The sequence below is a fragment of the Diceros bicornis genome, chromosome 30 (genome assembly GCF_020826845.1).
Source record: "Diceros bicornis minor isolate mBicDic1 chromosome 30, mDicBic1.mat.cur, whole genome shotgun sequence".
Taxonomy (NCBI): domain Eukaryota; kingdom Metazoa; phylum Chordata; class Mammalia; order Perissodactyla; family Rhinocerotidae; genus Diceros; species Diceros bicornis.
In genome coordinates, this window is record NC_080769.1 from 6,892,744 (window position 1) to 6,912,508 (window position 19,765).

Here is a 19,765-nt window from a genome sequence, read left to right on the forward strand (position 1 = left end):
GCTCTCACAAACACTGAGCATGTGATCCTCTACCAAGACACCTATAGTGCCTTTGGCCTGGGAAAGAGCTTCCCACCAGCTCAGACCAGCTACTGACGCTTACTTGTGATATGATGGAGCCTAACCTTGACCCTGTAGCTTATACTACCTGCAGGAAGGGCATGGCTTTTGTTTCTTTAGTTCATTGAAAGATGCTAGGGTGATGGAGGAGGTCCTTTTGCCAGATACCTTGGTTCCCTGGGCAGTTCCTCGGGATTAACTGAATGCACAGCACTGGGGAGTGCATAGACTTTAAGGATGACAATACACATTCATACATGATGGAGCTCAGTGGAGAGTTGCTACTCTTCATCCCTTAAGTGGGACATCCCCTGATGAACCAAACCCAAGCTAACCAAACATCAAGCAGTCATCCTACTACTGGCCAAAAATTGGCCATATCTGCACAAGTTCACAAACTCTTGAATGATTGTCTAAGAGATGCCCCTTTGTGGTAAAATAACACTGAGAATGTCTTAAATCAGAGATACCCAAAATAGAAATCAAGGTAACACTTGTCTGTGTGTTACTAAGTCCACAATACAAGGACTCACCTGGACACTCATTTTCCACCTTGGAGTTGTGACACTACTGAGAGTGACCATGGCACCTCTCAGAGAATACAGTGCCCTGCTCTCCAACAAGGCATTTGGTGGAAGTTTCACTTCCCTGATGGGTCTCAGACTCGTAGAGCACCATACTGGCTTATTGAAACCAGTTGGATGAGAGATGTCCTGTTTCAGTCATCAGGGGTGAATGTAATGAGTCTGTCTTCATGTTTTTTTTTTTTTTTTTGAAAGACTTCAGTTTTCTTTAGATCAGTTTTGGGTTTTCAGAAAAATTGATCAGAATTTACAGTTTCTACATAACCCTTCTCTCTGCATCCACACAGTTTGCACTCTTTTTCAAATTTTGTCTTGCTGTGGTCCATTTGTTACAATTTCCAAACCCATATTGATGCATCACAGTGCTCAGTGTACATTAGCATTGACTCTTTGTGTTATACAGTGTATGGGTTTTGGCAAATGTATAATGATGTGTATCCATCGTTTCTGTTTCATATAGTACAGTTTCACTTCCCTAAAACTTCTCTGTCTTCCACCTATTGATTCATCCCTCCTGCAACCCCCAAATCCTTGACAACTAAAGATCTTTCTAGTGGCTCATGCTTTTCTCTTTTCCAGAATGGCATGTACATGGACTCATACACGACATAGCCTTGTCACATTGTCTTCTCTTCCTTTGCAGTATACATTTAAGATTTCTCCATGTGTTTTCATGGCTTGATACCTCCTTTTATCACTGAGCAGTATTTCACTGTATGGATACACCATTGATTGTTTTTGTCTATTTAACTCTTGAAGGACATCTTGCTTAAAAATCTAAGTCTTATAAATTATGAATATAGCACCTATGAACATTTGTATGTATGATTTGTGTGAACATAAGATTTCAATACATTTGCAAAAATACCAAGGAGTGTGATTGCTGGATCTTACACTATGTAGTGACTCAGAATTTTGTTTTGAAAGAAGGTTCCTGCTTCCATTGTAAGTTACCAAATTCCATTTCTACCAGCAATGAATGAGGGTTACCTGTAGCTTCACATCTTCACCAGTATTTCATGTTCTTAGTGTTTTGAGATTTACCCATTTAATAAGTGTTTAATGATACATCCTTGTTGTTTTATTTGCAATTTTCCAAGGACATTTGCTGTGGAGCATGTTTTCATGTTGCTTATTTCCCATCTATATATCTTCTTCAGTGAGATATCTATTCCAATCTTTTGCCCATTTTTTAAATTGGGATGTTTGTGTTCTGACTGTTGAGTTTTTTTTTTTCTTTTTTAAAGATTTTATTTATTTATTTATTTATTTATTTTTCCCCCAAAGCCCCAGTAAATAGTTGTATGTCATAGCTGCACATCCCTCTAGTTGCCGTATGTGGGATGCGGCCTCAGCGTGGCCGGAGAATCGGCGCGCCGATGCGCGCCCGGGATCTGAACCCGGGCCGCCAGCAGCGGAGCGCGCGCACTTAACCGCTAAGCCCCGGGGCCGGCCCGACTGTTGAGTTTTAAGTGTTCTCTGGATATTTCGGATACCAGTCAAGTGTTTTACAAAAATTTTCACTTACTCTGTGAGTTGTTTTTATTGTCTTAACATCTTTCTCAGAGCAGTAGTTTTGCATTTTAATGAAGTAAAATTTTTGTTTTTTTCTTTTGTGGATCTTGATTTTTGATTTCATATCTAAAAGTTCATCTTGCAACCCAAGGTCATCTAGATTTTCCTCTATGTTACCTTCTAGGAGTTTATTCCTTTCACATTTTACTTTCAAATCTGTAATGTGTCTTGAGTTAATTTTTGTGAAATGTATGGTGCCTGCGTCTCCATTTGTGTGTGTGTGTGTGTGTGTGTGTGTGTGTGTGTGTGTGTGTGTGTTGCATGTGGATATCAGTTATTTCCACCACAATTTGTTTAAAAGACCTAATTTTTCATTTGACTTGCCTTTCCTTCTTTGTCAAAGATCACTTGACTATATTTGCGTGGGTCTATAAGGAAAGCAGTGCACCCACGTATCCTTCAGCCTTGCTATACTCTCATTAATTCCATGAGTTATTCCTGTTGTTATGAATTCTTTTAGCCATTTCACAGACTGTCATGCCATATGGAAAAAATGTTATAAATTTAGCTACAGCATTCATAAAGATGTTCTTTCTTAAGAGGTGGAAGTTCCTCTTTATTACCAGTTTGTTGTAAATGGATGATGGATTTTATCAAACCCTTTTTTGTTTTCATTTTTCCCTCCTTTCCTTTCTGATATTAGTAATTTCTGTCTTCCATCTTTTCTTTGTTTTCTTGACTAAATGTTTATCAATTTTATTAGTCTTGTCAAAGAACCCTTTTCTTGTTTTGATTTTCTCCATTGGTTTCCACAATGAGATGGATTTCTTTTCTGATTTTTATTATTTCTTTTATTGTGCTTACTACAGTTTAAATGTGCACTTCTTTTTATTGTTTCCTAAGTTAGTTGCTTACATTGATTATAGATCTTTTGTTTTTCCAGTGTATTTGTTCAATGGCATATATTTCCCTCTAGGCACTCCTTTTGCTGCTTCCAAGAACCATTGTTATGTTGTGTTTTCATTTCTTTTAGTTCAAAAGAAATTTTGATTTCTCTTGAGACTTCTCTGATCCTATGTATTATTTAGAAGTGTGCCCCATGGCTTAGCGGTTAAGTGCGCGCGCTCCACTGCTGGCGGCCTGGGTTCAGATGCCCGGCGCGCACCGACGTGCCGCTTCTCCGGCCATGCTGAGGCCGCATCCCACATACAGCAACTAGAAGGATGTGCAACTATGACATACAACTATCTACTGGGGCTTTGGGGAAAAAAAAAGGAGGAGGATTGGCAATAGATGTTAGCTCAGAGCTGGTCCTCCTCAGCAAAAAGAAGAGGATTAGCATGGATGTTAGCTCAGGGCTGATCTCCTCGCACAAAAAATAATAATAATTAACAATAATAAAATAAAAACAAATTAGAAGTGTGTTATTGAATCTCCACATAGTTGAGGTTTTCCAACAATCTTGATGTTATTCACTTCTAGATGAATGTCTAGGTGGTGTGAGAGCAGATTTTGTGTGAGTTCTGTTTTTTCAAATTTGATAAGGTGTGTTTTATGTCCCAGAATGTGGTTTGTCTTGGAGAATATTCCATGTGAACTTGAGAAGAAGGTATATTCTGCTGTTGTGTATGAAGTATTCCATAGAGTATAATGAAATCCACTTGTTTCACGGTGCTCTTCAGTTCACCTCTGTCATTCCTCATCCTGCCTACTGGAATTTATAATTCTTGGTAAGGGGGAGTTGAATTCTGCAGCTTTAATACTGGATTCATTTATTTCTCCTTGCATTCTATCAGTTCTTGCATCGTGTACTTTGCCCCTCTGTTGTTATGCAGGTACACATGAAGCATTGGTGTGCCTTCTTGGAGAATAGACCCCTTTGTCAGTGTCTAATGCCCCTGTCTATCTCTGCATTTTCCTTTGTTTGAAATCTGCATTGCCTATAATTCATATACCTATGGCAGCTTTCTTTTTACTAGTGTTGTCATTGTCTATTTTTTTCCATCCCTTTACCCTTCATCTGTCAGTGTATATTTAAAGTGAGTTTCTTATAGAGAATTTGTAATTGTCTTCTTTGAAATCTGATATTACTGAGTGTTTCAATTGTATTGATACCATTGATAGTTAAAGCTGTTATTGATAAAGCTGGATTAGTATTTATGAAGTCTTGGTGTTGTATTTTTTGCTTTTGTTTCTTTTTATCTTCCACCTTTTATCTGTCTTCTCTGGCTGAAATTGAGCATTTTCTCAGATTGTTTTCTTCTTGTCTCTTAGAATATCAGTGACACATTTTTGAAAAGCATTTTGTAGTGGTTGCCCTTGAGTTTTCAGTATACGTTTACAACTAACCCACCTCCTCTGCCAAATAACACTACACCACTTCACTGTTGTGCGACTACCTCTTAACACACTCTTCCCACTTTGCCCTTCCTGTTTGTCATGTTGTTGTCATTTATTTCAGTTGTCCATAAATTTCTTATTACCACATACATTGTTGCTAATATTGTAAACAAAGTGTCATTTGTTATACTATTTCTAAGAAATATAAAACATATTTTACCTTCATTTTTTTTCTTTTTCTAAACCTCTACCTTTATCATTTATATTCTTCCTTTTTTTTTTTATAATTTTATTTATTTATTTTTTCCCCCAAAGCCCCAGTAGATAGTTGTGTGTCATGGTTGCACATCCTTCTAGCTGCTGTATGTGGGACGCGGCCTCAGCATGGCCGGAGAAGCGGCGCTTCAGTGTGCGCCCGGGATCTGAACCCAGGCCGCCAGCAGTAGAGCGTGCGCACCGAACCGCTAAGCCACGGGGCCGGCTCTATATTCTTCCTGATAAATTTTTTTTGTGAGGAAGATTAGCCCTGAGCTAACATCCAATGCCAATCCTCCTCTTTTTGCTGAGGAAGACTGGCCCTGGGCTAACATCTGTGCCCATCTTCCTCTACTTTATATGGGATGCTGCCACAGCACGGCTTGACAAGCGGTGCGTCGGTGCACGTCCAGGATCCGAACCCACGAGCTGTGGGCTGACGCAGGGAGCACATGCACCTAACCACCACACCGCTGGGCAGACCCCCTGATAAATTTTTGAACATTTTATTCAAAGTAGGTGTACTCGACAACTTTCCTCAATTTTTGTCTCAGAAAATCCTTATTTGTCTCTCTCTTTTTTTTTTTTTTGTGAGGAGATCAGCCCTGAGCTAACATCCACCAATCCTCCTCTTTTTTTTTTGCTGAGGAAGACGGCCCTGGGCTAACATCGGTGCCCATCTTCCTCCACTTTATATGGGACGCCGCCACAGCATGGCTTACCAAGCAGTGCGTCGGTGCGCGCCCGGGATCCGAACCAGCGAACCCCGGGCCGCCGCAGCGGAGCGCGCACACTTAACCGCTTGTGCCACCGGGCCGGCCCCAGTCTCTTTTTTTTTTGAAGGAGATTTTTTTCTTGACAATTCTAGGGGAGTGCTTTTCTTTATTTTCAAAACTTTTTACTCTACTCTGTTCTTGGTCACGTGGTTTTTGAAAATAAGTCCAGTTTAATTCAGATCTTTGTTTCTTTATACCTAAGATATTTCTTCTCTGGCATTTCTCAATATATTCTCTTTTATTTTTCTCTTGTTTGAATATGATATCATGGGGGTGTGCACTATTGCAATTTATCATGTTTAGTGTTCTCTGAGATTTCTGGATGTGTGGTTTGCTGGCTATCGTTAATTTTAGGATATTTTTGTGATTATTATTTCGCTTGTTTCTTCTGTTTCTTTCTGCCTGTCTTTTCCTTTCAGATACTCCCATTATGTGTATTTTAAACCTGCTGTTAAAGATGGTGGTTCTAGACTTCATAGATATTGTGTTTGTTTTTTTTGTTCTTTTTATTTTTGCATTGGGCTCTGGTCAAACAGATATTTTGTTTACTACAGGCTTTGTTAAGAACAGAATATCTGCATTCCATTTCAAAATCCCAACTATTTTTATCTTTTCCCCAATTTTGAAGACAGTGGTTTGCCCGGTGACCTCAAGGCTCTCATGGATCTAAGGAGAGTTGTTCATTTAAAGTTTTTTCATTTTCTTCTTGTGAGATCAAGAATGACTGCTTCTAAGTTCCTTAAGTGTGGGATCAGAAGTTGGCAGGCATCGTCTAGAGTGTCCGGTCAGGAAACATTTCCTGTTGCCTTGAATAATAGAGATTTTATAAAAGTTCTTTGGAGGAAAGCACTGTGAAATCCTTCATGTATTGTATAATCATCAGCAAACTGACTATCAGACCCTCGTGGAGTTCAGTGAACTTCCTTGCAATCTGCAGCTCTTAACCTGACCCTCAAGGCCAGCAAGGCTCAAGGTACACTGTTAAGAGTTTGACTGGAAGGAGCTGTTCTAGCACATTATTATCTCACTGTGTGTTGTAAAAATTGGCAAGAAGTAGCCTTGAGGCACTTGAGTATAGGGATTTTATGGTCTAATTTGTCATGCCTTCTTCCTTGTGTCTGAGCTCCAAGTTCCAAATAACTTTCTAGCCCCACCAAATCACACAGAGAGAGAAAGGAAGAACTGAGTCTATGATAAATATTACACATTGAAAGTGATACTTCCCCGCAGGAAGGTTTACATTCACCAGCTGCATCTGATTCCTTGTAATGGTCTGGAGTAATTTAGGACAGTGTGGCCAATTGGGCTTCATTATAAGTGTGATTTCTAGAGGCCTCCAGGACTCTTTTTGGTGATGGAAGTACATAAAAAGGTCTCCATTTCTTCACTGTGTTTTTATCCATTGAAACGTCATGTGGATTTGACCCTCTGCCTCATAGAGTGCTGTAACTGGTGGGTAAAAGGAAGAAGATGAAAGAATTTTTCTCACAAGGCATCATCAGTCTTAAAATATTTGCTTCATTTGGATAGCATTTATGTCATTTCCTCTGTACCCTGCCATTACAGAGAAATATGCTGTCATGTGATCACAGTAAAACTATGTAAATAATTTCCATGTGTCAAAACAGTGTCAAATTGATGAGGAAGTGTGTACAGAAAATGAGTGAGTTTTTGGTGATCACAACATAGAATAAAGGTTTGGAGATGACACAATCATATGCAACCTTCCTACACATGGAGTACAGATCCCCAGTGCTGTCAACCTTATGCATCCTACTCTACACATATTTGAGATGTTTCAGGACTCAGTGGCAGTTGAGGATGTAGCTGTGAACTTCACCCCAGAGGAGTGGGCCTTACTGGATCCTTCACAGAAGAGACTCTACAAAGATGTGATGAGGGAAACCTTCAGGAACCTGGCCTCTATAGGTAAGAATGAGGACATTCCTTCCCTTCTTCAAGTAGAGAACAAGTGTTTCTTGCCCATCAACATGGTTCCAGTATGTAGAATTTGGAAACAGGGGATGTTGGTAAATAAACTAGAAATGGTCATAGCTCATCATGGACTTAAAGCTAAATTTTTTCCTATCATTTCCAGTACTTTTGTATCATCTTTCTGGGTCTGCATTTTAGGGAAAACATGGGAAGATCGTGATATTGAAGATCAGTACAAAAGCCTGGAGAGAAAACAGAGGTGAGTCACACTCACAATAGAAAGCAGTGTCTGATGTAACAATTCTGTTTTGTTACGAAATTTTAAAGAGAAGCAGAGAAATAACCCTTGCTTCAAATTTAGCTATTCTTAGAAAATTTTCACCAAATATGCTTTCTGAAATGTGATGTAGAGAATCAGTTTTTGCAAAATAGTCCACTTAGAAACAGGTTTAATAAACTCTATGTAGGAATATCACTGTTTTGATAACATGAAGGGTGAAAGAAACCCTCTTGTAAAGTATTCATTATATTTAATTTCTGAGAATTGAGACAAGACAGAAAACCTAAACTTTTCCTATGAATCATAATAAATATAATAAACATAAAATCATTAATAATGTGCTTCTTATTTCTTACAGTGGTCATATATAGCAAGGAGACTCTGTGAAAGTTTAGAGCACAGTCAACATGGAGATAAATTCAGCCTTACTCCAAATCTGAGTCTGAACAACAAAACTGCAGGAGCTAAACCATGTGAAAGCAGCTCATGTGGAAAAGTCTTCCTGCATCATTCATGTCTTAAAACACACATTCGATGTCACACTGAACACAAGCTATATAACTATCAAAAGTACGGAGAGAAGCCATATAAATGTAAGGAATGTGGGAAAGCCTTCCCTTTTCCCAATGCTCTTCAAAGACATGAAAGAACTCATACTGGAGAGAAACCTCATGAATGTAAAAAAAGCAGTAAAGCATTCACCTCTTGGAGTTCCTTTCAAATACTTGAAAGAACTCACACTGGAGAGAAACCCTATGAATGTAATAAATGCAGTAAAGCATTCACTTCTTCCCGTTCTCTTCGAAGACATGAAAGAATTCATACTGGAGAGAAACCCTATGAATGTAAAAAATGCAGTCAAAGATTCACTTCTTCCAGTTCTCTTCAAAGACATGAAAGAATTCATGCTGGAGAGAAACCCTATGAATGTAAAAAATGCAGTAAAGCATTCACTTTCCTCAGATATCTTCAATTACATGAAAGAATTCATGCTGGAGAGAAACCCTATGAATGTAAAAAATGCAGTAAAGCATTCACTTCTTCCACTTCCCTTCAAAGACATGCAAGTATTCATACTGGAGAGAAACCCTATGAATGTAAAAAATGCGGGAAAGCATTTGCTTTGCTCAGATATCTTCGATTACATGAAATAATTCATACTGGAGAGAAACCCTATGAATGTCAAAAATGTAGTAAAGCATTCACTTCTTCCCGTGTTCTTCGAGATCATGCAAGAACTCATTCTGGAGAGAAACCCTATGAATGTAATAAATGCAGTAAAGCATTCCCTTTTTCCAGTTCTCTTCGAAGACATGCAAGATCTCACACTGGAGAGAAACCCTATGAATGTAAAAAATGCAGTAAAGCATTCATTTCTTCCAGTTCTCTTCACGATCATGAAAGAAGTCATTCTGGAGAGAAACCCTATGAATGTAATAAATGCAGTAAAGCATTCCCTTTTTCCAGTTCTCTTCGAAGACATGAAAGATCTCACACTGGAGAGAAACCCTATGAATGTAAAAAATGCAGTAAAGCATTCACTTCTTCCCATTCTCTTCAAAGACATGCAAGAATTCATACTGGAGAGAGACCCTATGAATGTAAACAATGTGGTAAAGCATTCACTTTTCTCGGATATCTTAAATTACATGAAAGAATTCATGCTGGAGAGAAACCCTATGAATGTAAAAACTGCGGTAAAGCATTTGCTTATTCCCGTTCTCTTCAAGATCATGAAAGAATTCATACTGGAGAGAAACCCTATAAATGTAAAAAATGCAGTAAAGCATTCACTTTTTCCAATTCTCTTCGATTTCATGAAAGAACTCATACTGGAGAGAAACCCTATGAATGTAAAAAATGCAGTAAAGCATTCACTTCTCTCAGATCACTTCGAAGACATGAAAGAAGTCGAAGACATGAAGGAAGTCACGTTGGAGAGAAACCCTGTGAATGTCAGGAAAGTGGTTAATCCTGTATTTGTGATGCAAACTGTTGAGAATATGCAAGAATGCACACTAGAGGAAAAACCATGTAAAGGGAAAGAATGTGAGAATGCTTTTGTCATCCCAGTTCTTTCTGAAGGCATGAAAGGACTCACTTGATAAAAACCTCTTGAATGTAAACAGCATGGGAAAGACTTCATTGGCCTACATCCTTCCATGTGAAACTCCCAACCAGAAAGAAATAGAAATAAAATGTAAGTAACATGGGAAACTTGATGGACATTAATTTCTGTATAATGTTCTAGAAAACTTTAACATGAAAGAGTTGTTATCAAAGTTGTAAATATATTGTGTTTACCAAGCCACTGAAAGTACAACATTGCACAGTGGGTTTCTATTAATAACTTTCAGAAATGAATATTAAGGTGAGGTAATTCTGTGTCGTCCTTCATCAATACTGCTTAAAGATTATTAGGTGGCGCTTTTTTTTAAATCAGTTAATGATATTTTTTCTTGGGGCCGGCCCAGTGTTGCAGTGGTTAAGTTCACATGTTCTGCTTCGTGTGAAGTGAAGTGAACCCCAGTGACCCAGGGTTCGCCAGTTTGGATCCCGGGTGCAGACCTACTCACCGCTCATCAAGCCATGCTGAGGCGGCATCCCATGGTGAAGAGGTACAACTCTACAACAATGATACATAGCTGTGTATCGGGTGGGGGAGAAAAAAGAAAAAAAAAAAGAGGAATATTGGCAACAGATGTTAGCACAGGCCAATCTTTCTAAAAATAAAATCATCATCATCATCATCATCATAATATTTTCTCTTTAATTTTTTATAATGTTTTAATTGTTCTTTGTTATAAGGCCATTGAAAAATGACAGTTGGTAGTTGTTGGAATTTTCTTCCTCGCCATGTACTGCAGTTCCCAGATTTGCCTTATCCACTGTGTGTTTTGTACCTCTCTTAGAGAAAGCTCCTTTTTGGGGTGGTGGGTATAGGAGCCTGTTTTCATTTTCCACCCTATAGAACAGTTGGAATAAAGTTTTATGAATGGCAAGTTTGTCAAAGGCTATACTTTGCTGTGAATTTCTTTTCACATTGGGTCCTTCCGTCTGACTGGTATTTGGTGAACAGACTTTGAGTTAAGTAGAGGCCTGTGATGGGGCAACAAAATCTAGAATACTTGTATTGTGTTACGCCAATTTGGGTAATATTAAGAACTGGATCTTGAAGAATCCCCTCCCCTTTGTACTTCCATGTTGGAATTCACCAGTAGTGTCACTTGCATGAGATTTGGAAGGCAGAAGCAAACAAGGCATTGGTGAGATTTTGGAGCCACAGTACAAGGAGAGAGACTGTTACATGGGAGCTTCAAGGACACCATCCTCAATCCCATGTTCTGAATTCTTTGCTCTTCTAGGCAAGAGTATCTTGAAAAGCACCACCAACTGTTTGGACTTCCATTTTCTTAGAGTTGTATTTTTTCACTTATATTTCTACAAGTTTCACATCAAAGATCCATTAGAGTTAGGATTTTTCTGTAAGGCCTCTTGTGTCCATCAGGAAACTAATTCAGACTTTTGTGGTTGGGAGTATTCTCTGATTCTCCTCTTCCCTAGGTGATAAGTGTATAAGGTCTAATGTGTATAGGAAACACCTTATGCTGTTAATAGTGCTAGTGAGCATGTTTCCTGATTCACCGTGACATCTGCAGTGGGGCATAAACAGAAGGACATGGCAGTTTGTTTCTCTGCTGCATTCTGCAGTGGCCACCTTGACCCAATTCTTCCGTGTGAGAACAGTCCCCTTTCTCATGTCAGGAAGATTGTGTTTCTGTTACTGGTAGCTGAGTGTATTCCCTCAATATGTTTTCAATAATGTTTGCTTCTATGTCATTAAAACTATGTGTGTTTCCTTGTGAAATGAACACTTCTGTAGTTGTTTCCTTGATATATTTTATCAACTGTTCTAATCCAGTGTATGCTAATAAATATTATTGTGGTTTTATTTCCTCAGAATATATTAAAATTCATTTTAATTATGGATTTTCAGACATACTTTGCAATTTTCTTCATTTAATCATTATACATTACGAGTCAACTTTGCCATGTGCATACAAATTCAAGTATTTTTTTCCTCAGGCCAACTTTAATTTTTATTCTTTTATAGTTACTATTTTTTGTCGTCAAACTAATTTCTAATTTATCCTGAACGCAAAATGTAAAAATCACATTTTTTAATGCCCCTCTTGCCAGTGACCTGCAAGACTGCAGCTGTAGTCAAAGAGAGGGGTGCAGTAAATTCTAAGATTGACCACAGACCATAAAGGACTGTGAGGTATAACAGTGACAGGGTGCTCAGAAGTCCTCCTTATAAGATGTTGGCATGTGGTTGTTGATTTGATTGCTATTCAAGGAGGAAGGTTGTTTTCCCTGTTGAATGCTGTGAGGAGGTAAACATAATTATATCTTCATAAGCGTTTTGTCCTTGATAAATATAATCATTCTTTTCTAGAAGGCAAAACAAGGCAGTGGAGCAAAAATTATTTTCTAAGAAGTTCCAGTCAGTCTTTTTAGCAAGAAGAAGGGAAACTTAGTCATATTTATGATTTAGAATTTTATCTTTTGCTGTTTGTACTGCTATCTTACAGAATATTTTTAGTTTTGTCTTGGTAACTCTGTACTTTTGATGAAGGAGGTTTGTGAGATTTTTCTTTTCAGCAGGATTAGACTTGGCCTTGCAGTGACTGCAGGCAGCTCGTGGTCCTCTGGGACAGCTTTTGCCTTTCTTGCTTATTATCAAAAGACTGATGTATTTCCTGTGGTGTATTATACATTGTTGACCATGAAGTACCTCAGTTAAATTATATAAATTCACTTCTTAGTATACTACATAATATTTTTAATATCTCCTTTATGACTCAGTGGACACCTTTGAGATTAGTTAAATTGTGAGACCATATAAACCTAGCAAGGGAGAGAGACAGGACCACTGTGCCAATCAAGCCTATCTTTCTCAGAGACTATGCTTTTGATGCTAATGTTTCAACATCCCTCACATGCCATGTTATACCCAATTTAGCAGAAACAAGGCATGTTAGTATTTGGATATAGTGCTTGAAACAAAGAAATTCTTGCAGTCCTGGTGCTTGTGTGTTTGTGGGAAAAGAGAGATGATGACAAATAGTAAAGCTTTGTTTATAAGATAGAGACAAGGGCTTTGAAGGAAAGTAAAACATAACATCGAGCTAATAGGGAGGCTGAGGTGTGTACATATCTTTTCTGTGAGGGTAGGAGTGAGTGAGGGTGTCGTTGTTTAGAGGTAATCATCTAAGGAATAATTGAGGGAAGCTGCAGAGATATTATTTTGAATAATATCCTAATTGAGTATAAAGGAGAATGGGAAATTTTCAACATCTTTTCATCACAGGAGTTGCTGGAAGTCTAGTTTCCATGATCCACCAAGCCTGGGAGCCCATTAAGCTGTTAACAGGTTTCATTTCCATATGCTTAGATGTCCAGCATATGGTGTGGAAAAGTGGGAAACAGCAGTAACAGCTTTGAAGTTTAAAACAGCAAAGGAAATTGAATATTTTCCTTTTTTTTTTAGTGTTAACTTACATATCGGATGTGTTTTGTTGAAATAGGCGCCACAGGAGTGTTCTTTTGGAGTGATGGGATGCTTTTCATGTTTTGATTGCCAGTATTTTTAGACATCTATGAAAACTCATGAATCATGTAAACTGTTTTATATATGTTTATATATGTGCTATATATATAATTATTAGAATATGAATAATATAATTTATTTCATATGCTAGGAGAATGGTAGGCTCTCCTGAACCTTGATATTGATCAGCTCTTCTTTCCAGCACTGTGGCATCCTTCTGAGGAAGATTGCAGGACTGGGCAAGAAGGACTTGGTCCTCAACAGGCCTTTCCTCTAACCCTGTCCTAATTGAAAAATAACATGCTCTAGAGCTGCACCTGCCCTCATCTCATACTCATAAGGAGGAGTGAAGTGAAAGGGCTTCCACAATCTGTCATTGAGTTTAAATCAGGTTCTGTTGACAGATCTTTAGAAATAGTATGGTTCTAAAACATAAAAGTCTATCCCAAGTGGGTTCTGCCTGGGAACATCCTCATTCATGTGCATCAGCATCAGTTCTTTTCACTGCCATCCATAGGCCATTTCCAGCTGTTCATTTCCCACATCAAGCCTACCCTGTGCCTGCTTACTTGAAACCATCTTTAGAAATCCACACGTGTCCCCTTCTGGAACATTTCCCTGAGGCAACAGGAGGAGCTGTGAGCTGAAAGGGGGACAGAAGCTGTGGTAGAACCCATGTCACGGGCACGTTCTGTCAGCTGTCAGCCACAGCAACCACAAACATCCCATATTTATCGGATCTGCTTGCTTCCTTATTCATACAACGCTTAGAAATTTGCTGACTTGGAGTCGGAAACAGAGGGCTCTAGATACTTTGAAATAGCTGCCCCTCCATTCAGCTGCAGCAAACAAAAGTAGTCTGACATCGATTCAAGAAATCATAACACCTCCCTGTAAAGGCCTATCTATCTCAAATAGTACTGTGAAAATTCACAAATATTGGATATTAACACACTCTTGGACAAACCATTGAGTCAAAGACAAAATCAAAAGGGAATTTACTATATCTGCTGCCAAAAGGAAATTTAAGAAATAGCTCCAGGGCCGTCCCGGTGGCGCAAGTGGTTAAGTGCGCGCGCTCTGCTGCGGCTGCCTCGGGGTTCGCCGGTTCAGATCCCGGGCGTGCACCGATGCACAGCTTGTTAAGCCATGCTGTGGCGGCATCCCATATAAAGTGGAGGAAGATGGGCATGGATGTTAGCCCCGGGCCAGTCTTCCTCAGCAAAAAGAGGAGGATTGGCAGATGTTAGCATAGGGCTGATCTCACACCAAAAAAAAAACAAAAGAGCTCCAGGCAAACAAATGTGAAAAGACAGCTTAAGAAAATTTGTGGGATGCAGCATAAGGAGTAATAAAAGGGAAAATTGTAATGAAAAACATGTATATTAAGAAAAATATATCAAATTAACAACCTAAATTTATACCTTAAGCAGCTAGAAAAGGAACAAAAGGTAGACCCAAAGTTAGCTAAAGTTAGGGACTAAAAAATATTAGAGCAGAAATAGAGAATAGACAAATAATAGTTTCAATCTTGAAAGAAGAAACAAAATCAACAAACCCTTAGGTAGACTAACAATGAAAAGAATAGAGAAGATTCAAGAACGTGAAATAAGAAATGAGGGAAGACATTACAAGGGATGCCTCAAAAATAAAAAAGGATCAAAAACGAGTATTGTGAACATTTATATGGAAAAAAATTGGATAAGTTAGAAGTAATTGATAAATTCCTAGAAACATGCAACCTGCCAAGAAAGAATTAAACATTAGGAAGCTTGAGCATACCAACACCAAATAACAACATTTAAAGACTTAATACCGATCCTTGTTATTAAACTCTTCCAAAAACTGGAAGTAGCAGAAATACTTCCAAATTCATTTTGTGAGGCCTGCATTTCCCTGATGTCAAGCCAGGCAAAGACACTAGAAGAAAAGAAAACTGTAAGCCAATATCTCTGTGTCAACTTGGCTCAACCATAGTGCCCAGATGTGAGTTCAAACATTCATTCTGGATGTAACTGTGCAGGTGTCTTTTTTTCATGAGATTACCATTTCAGTGGGTGGAGTTTGAGTAGATCAGTCACCCCCATGTGGATGCACCTCATCCAATCAATTCTAGAGCATTCAAGGGGCTTGGACTTGGATGAAGTCCAATAGACTTGGACTATTAAAGACCAGTCTGATAGAACGTAGACTGGCCTTCCCTGAACAGGAATGAATTCTGCCAGTACGCTGCATTTGTACTTGAACTACAATTCTTCCTCTGGGTACCCGACTTGCTCATCTAGACTACTGATTTTGGACTGAACCAAGTCTTTATATTCACACAAGTCACTTCCTTAAAGGAGGAACAGAAAAGAAAAAATAATATATGTGTATAAACACACACACATACACACATGGTGTTGGTTCTGTTTCCCTGGTGAACATTAACTCCATGTTTTATGCTTAATATTTTATAAATTGAAGGCGTGATTCATTTTAAATGGGAATCCATTTTGTTTGTGTAATTCTTTAAACAATAATTTTTATGAAGTGTTCGTTACCTTTTTGCAAACCATAAAATATAAATTTTCTCTTTTGTTCACATATAAAATAACAAGTGATATTAGAGCTTCTTGCATCATATTTCAAACTGGTGAGTATTGAGTGGAATGGGCTTCTTCCTAAATGTATTAGGGTGGCATAAGAGTGAGAGAAGCACTGCTGAACTATTCCCCAATAAAACTGGTGAAAATTATTTTAATAAACATTTAAAGCTTCTGGAAATGGTCCTAAAGGCAAAGAGGAAATGATGAACATTTATTTAAGAAAATCTATGACGTTTTGTAAGAATCTTGAGAGTCTGTGATATTGGAACCAAGAGCACTGCCTCCCCAGCCCCTCTCAGGTGACACTGGTGAAGACCCCACTCCAGACTCCTGCAGTCCAGAACACATGGCATCCTGTCACCCCAGCTCGCACTAACAGGGCTATCTTCTTGAGAAGAACAGGACATCAACATCTCAAACCTTGTGCCCAGGTACCTGTTGCTGAGTGTAAATAAGTACTGGGAGAGTGTGCTTGAAAAATGGGGACTCCATTGTTTCAGTCCCTACACATGGAACCGAGGTGATGCCTTGGAGTGGTGTGCTGACAGTACTTGGCCACTCATCACACTTGTTCCATCTCATGAGGTGAATGTAACATAAGTCATTTGTGAGGGACCAGGAGACACAATTGAGAGGACCTCTGACTGCTGTCTCTTTAGTGCACTGAGCCCTCAGCTCCTACAATGAGATTGTCACTCGGAGAGAAGCTTCTCATTGTCCGCAAAAGAGCTTCAGGATCCTGGCATAGAGATTTTGTGTGAACATGGCTGTGAAGTGAACCATAGTACACAAAGTTCTTAATCACTTTCCAAAGAATTAACTTGGTTGGCGCAAGATCATGAGCTGTTCCAGTCAAAGGACACTCTCAAGAAAGTGGTGAAAGGCAATTAAGAATAGATTCATATATTTATTGAAGATACAGCCTAGAGTGTAAGGCAAGTATTTTTCTGGAAAAAAAAAAAAAGACGTGGAATTACTGCTGAGAGGAGGCTAACATGGCTCAGAACAAATATCACCCACTGACTTCAGAGACTATTTCTACAAAAGAGCCAGAATTTTATTGAATTGATTGGTAGAGCAAGTTGTGCCCCAGGACATTGGTGAAGGCAATAGAGCAATCAGCGAGCAATTAATTGAATGTAATCAATGGCTGTGGTTCATGAAGGAGAAAAAGGTCCCTCCCAATATCTCCGTCCAGGAGATATTTGGGAAAGCCCAGGAGAATGGGCTTTCCCAAAGCTATGTCTGATTCTAGAAGGGATGTCAGAGGTTTCACTCTGTGTGGGGACATAGATTTAAATCCAGGCAGTCACTGAACAAATAAATAGGCCAATTACAGTAAAAACTCCCAGAAGGAAGGGGATGAGTATCTGGAGTTACTACAATATATTACCTACAATGTCTGATTTGCAGGAAAATTAAAAGAGATCCAAACATGCAAGAAAGTAGGAACCATACACGGGGAGAACACAGCAGTTGAAAAAATAACCAAAGTCTTCCAAGGAAACCCCAGTAAAATTAACACAGGTGATGTCTCAGCAGAAAGAAGTGAGGTCAGAAGGCAGAAGGATAATATATGCAAACAAGCAAAAATCCTGTCAGCCAACAATCCTATATTCACCAAAATTACTTTGTAAACAATGAACGTAAAATAAAGACCTTCCCAGATAAACAAAACTGAGAGCATATATCTACAGCCAACTGCCATGCAAGAATGGCTGGAGGAGGTCTTCAGGCTGAAAGCAAGTGACGCCAGGTGGTAATTCATCTCAGTATAAAGAAATTAAACACCAGTATAGGGCCGGCCCTGTGGCTTGGCGGTTAAGTGCGCGCCCTCCGATGCTGGTGGCCCGGGTTTGGACCCCGGGCGTGCACCGCTTCTCCGTCCATGCTGGGGCTGCGTCCCGCGTACAGGGGCTGGAGGGATGTGCAGCTATGACATAAAACTATCTACTGGGGCTTTGGGGGGGAAAAATAAATAAATAAAATCTTTAAAAAAAAAAAACCAGTATAAGTAATTATGTAATTATGAAAAACAGAATCAGTACCTGTTTTCTCCTTCTCTTAACTGATATCAAGGGAATTATATAAAATACTATGTATGTAAAGTGCTGTTGGGACTATAATATATAGAAATGTAATATATGTGTAATATGTTTGCCATCAAATGCAGAAAAGACGTGGTGGGACCAAGCTGTATTGAGCTAAGGGAATGACTACAGATGGTAAAGAAATGACTGTGAAAATATATTATTGGGTTACATCATTAATAGATATAATGTGCCTAACAATACCACACAAATGGCAAAAGGGAATAGAGCAATATATGAGTAAGGTTGCCCAGTATCACTGGGATCAAGGTTGTATAAATCTGAAGTTCATTCCTGTAAATTAAGAAGTATATGTTAAACTGTAGAGCAACCCCCAAAGCAACATCAAAAATATAGTGAAAAACATTTAAATATTAAAATGTTACATTAGAAAATATTCACTTAATGAAATAGACAGCTATAAAGTGTAGAGAAAGTCAAAAGACCATGAGAATCATAGAAAGCAAAAAGTAAACTGACAGATGTAAGTATGTCATTAGTACTAAATGTGAATGGATTACATTATCCAAACAGGAGGAAGAGATCATCACCTCAAATGTAAAAATACTTAAAATCATGATTTAAATAATTGCCATTACAGGAAGCACACTTCAGATTCAAAAATACAAATGGATTGAAGATAAAAGCACAGGAAAGAAACATCTGTAAACAGCACCCACAAGGTAGCTGGAGAGCTAATACAAATATCTGGCCAAATAGACTTGAGAACATAAAATATCACCGGAGATGTTCAGGAGCATTATATCATGCAGAAAGCATCAAATTTGTGGGCTGCATCTCAAACCCAACACAGAAAAAGACTTATAGCCATCAATCCCTATACCCCCAAAGAAGAGAGATCTCAAATCAATAATCTAACCTTTCACCTAAACAGACTGGAAAAGACGAGGTACCAAACCCATAGCAAGGAGGAAAGGAGATAATCAGAGTAGAGCAGAAACTATGAAATGAGGAAGAGAAAAACCACAGAGAAAATCAATGAAACCAAAAGTGGGTTCTAAGAAACGATTAACAAAATTGACAAATCTACACCTAGATTAATCTAGAGAAAAAGAAAGAAGATTCAAATTAATACAGTTAAGACAAAAGGGGTATATTGCTGCTGACATTACAGAAATAAAAAGAATTATAAAAGAATTCAACAAACAATTGTATGGCAACAAATTAGATAAATCAGATGAAATGGATAAATTGCTCAAGAGACAAACTACTGACACTAATTCTAGAATAAATGGAAATCTGAATAGAACTATAATAAGTGAAGTAGTTTAATCAATAAATGAAAAATACTCTAAGTAAGCCTAGGCCCAAATGGCTTCAACCCAGAATTCTCCAAAACACTTAAAGATTGTTACATATTCTTCACAAGCCCTTCTAAATAATAGATTGGAGACAACAATTCACACTCATTTTGTGAGGCCAATACTACTCTGATACTAGAACGAAGTGTATTGCCAAAAAACTACACCTCTGTTTCTTTTGTGAGTATGAATGCAAAAAAACCTCAACAAATACTAGCAAGCCTAATCCAGCAACATAAAAAAGAATTATACACCATGACCAAGTGGGTATGATTCCAGGGTGAGAGTTTGGGTTAAAATATCACAATCTATTAATGTGATAGAGGATATTAAAAATCAAAAATGGCAAAATCATTTCAATAGAATCAAGGTAAATTGACAAAATCAGTACTCTTTCCGATTTAAA

General features: G+C 38.4%; 1 protein-coding gene and 1 pseudogene across 1 annotated transcript; one reads left to right on the plus strand and one right to left on the minus strand.

The window, feature by feature from the left end:
- The window catches only part of LOC131394518 (zinc finger protein 709-like), a 120,865-nt pseudogene that overhangs the window by 60,708 nt on the left and 40,392 nt on the right, over positions 1-19,765 (minus strand).
- Positions 7,324-9,784, plus strand: LOC131394567 (zinc finger protein 14-like). Its single transcript, XM_058525970.1, has 3 exons — positions 7,324-7,459; positions 7,664-7,724; positions 8,385-9,784. The coding sequence occupies exons 1-3, from the start codon at positions 7,324-7,326 to the stop codon at positions 9,715-9,717; spliced, it is 1,530 nt and encodes a 509-aa protein (XP_058381953.1). The 3' UTR covers positions 9,718-9,784.

Excerpts from the sequence above, each read along its gene's own strand:
- LOC131394567 (XM_058525970.1), top strand. The coding sequence starts at position 7,324 with ATGTTTCAGGACTCAGTGGCAGTTGAGGATGTAGCTGTGAACTTCACC. Across the intron at positions 7,460-7,663 it reads CAGGAACCTGGCCTCTATAG|GGAAAACATGGGAAGATCGT; the intron begins GTAAGAATGAGG and ends TCTGCATTTTAG. Across the intron at positions 7,725-8,384 it reads AGCCTGGAGAGAAAACAGAG|ACATGAAAGAACTCATACTG; the intron begins GTGAGTCACACT and ends TGCTCTTCAAAG.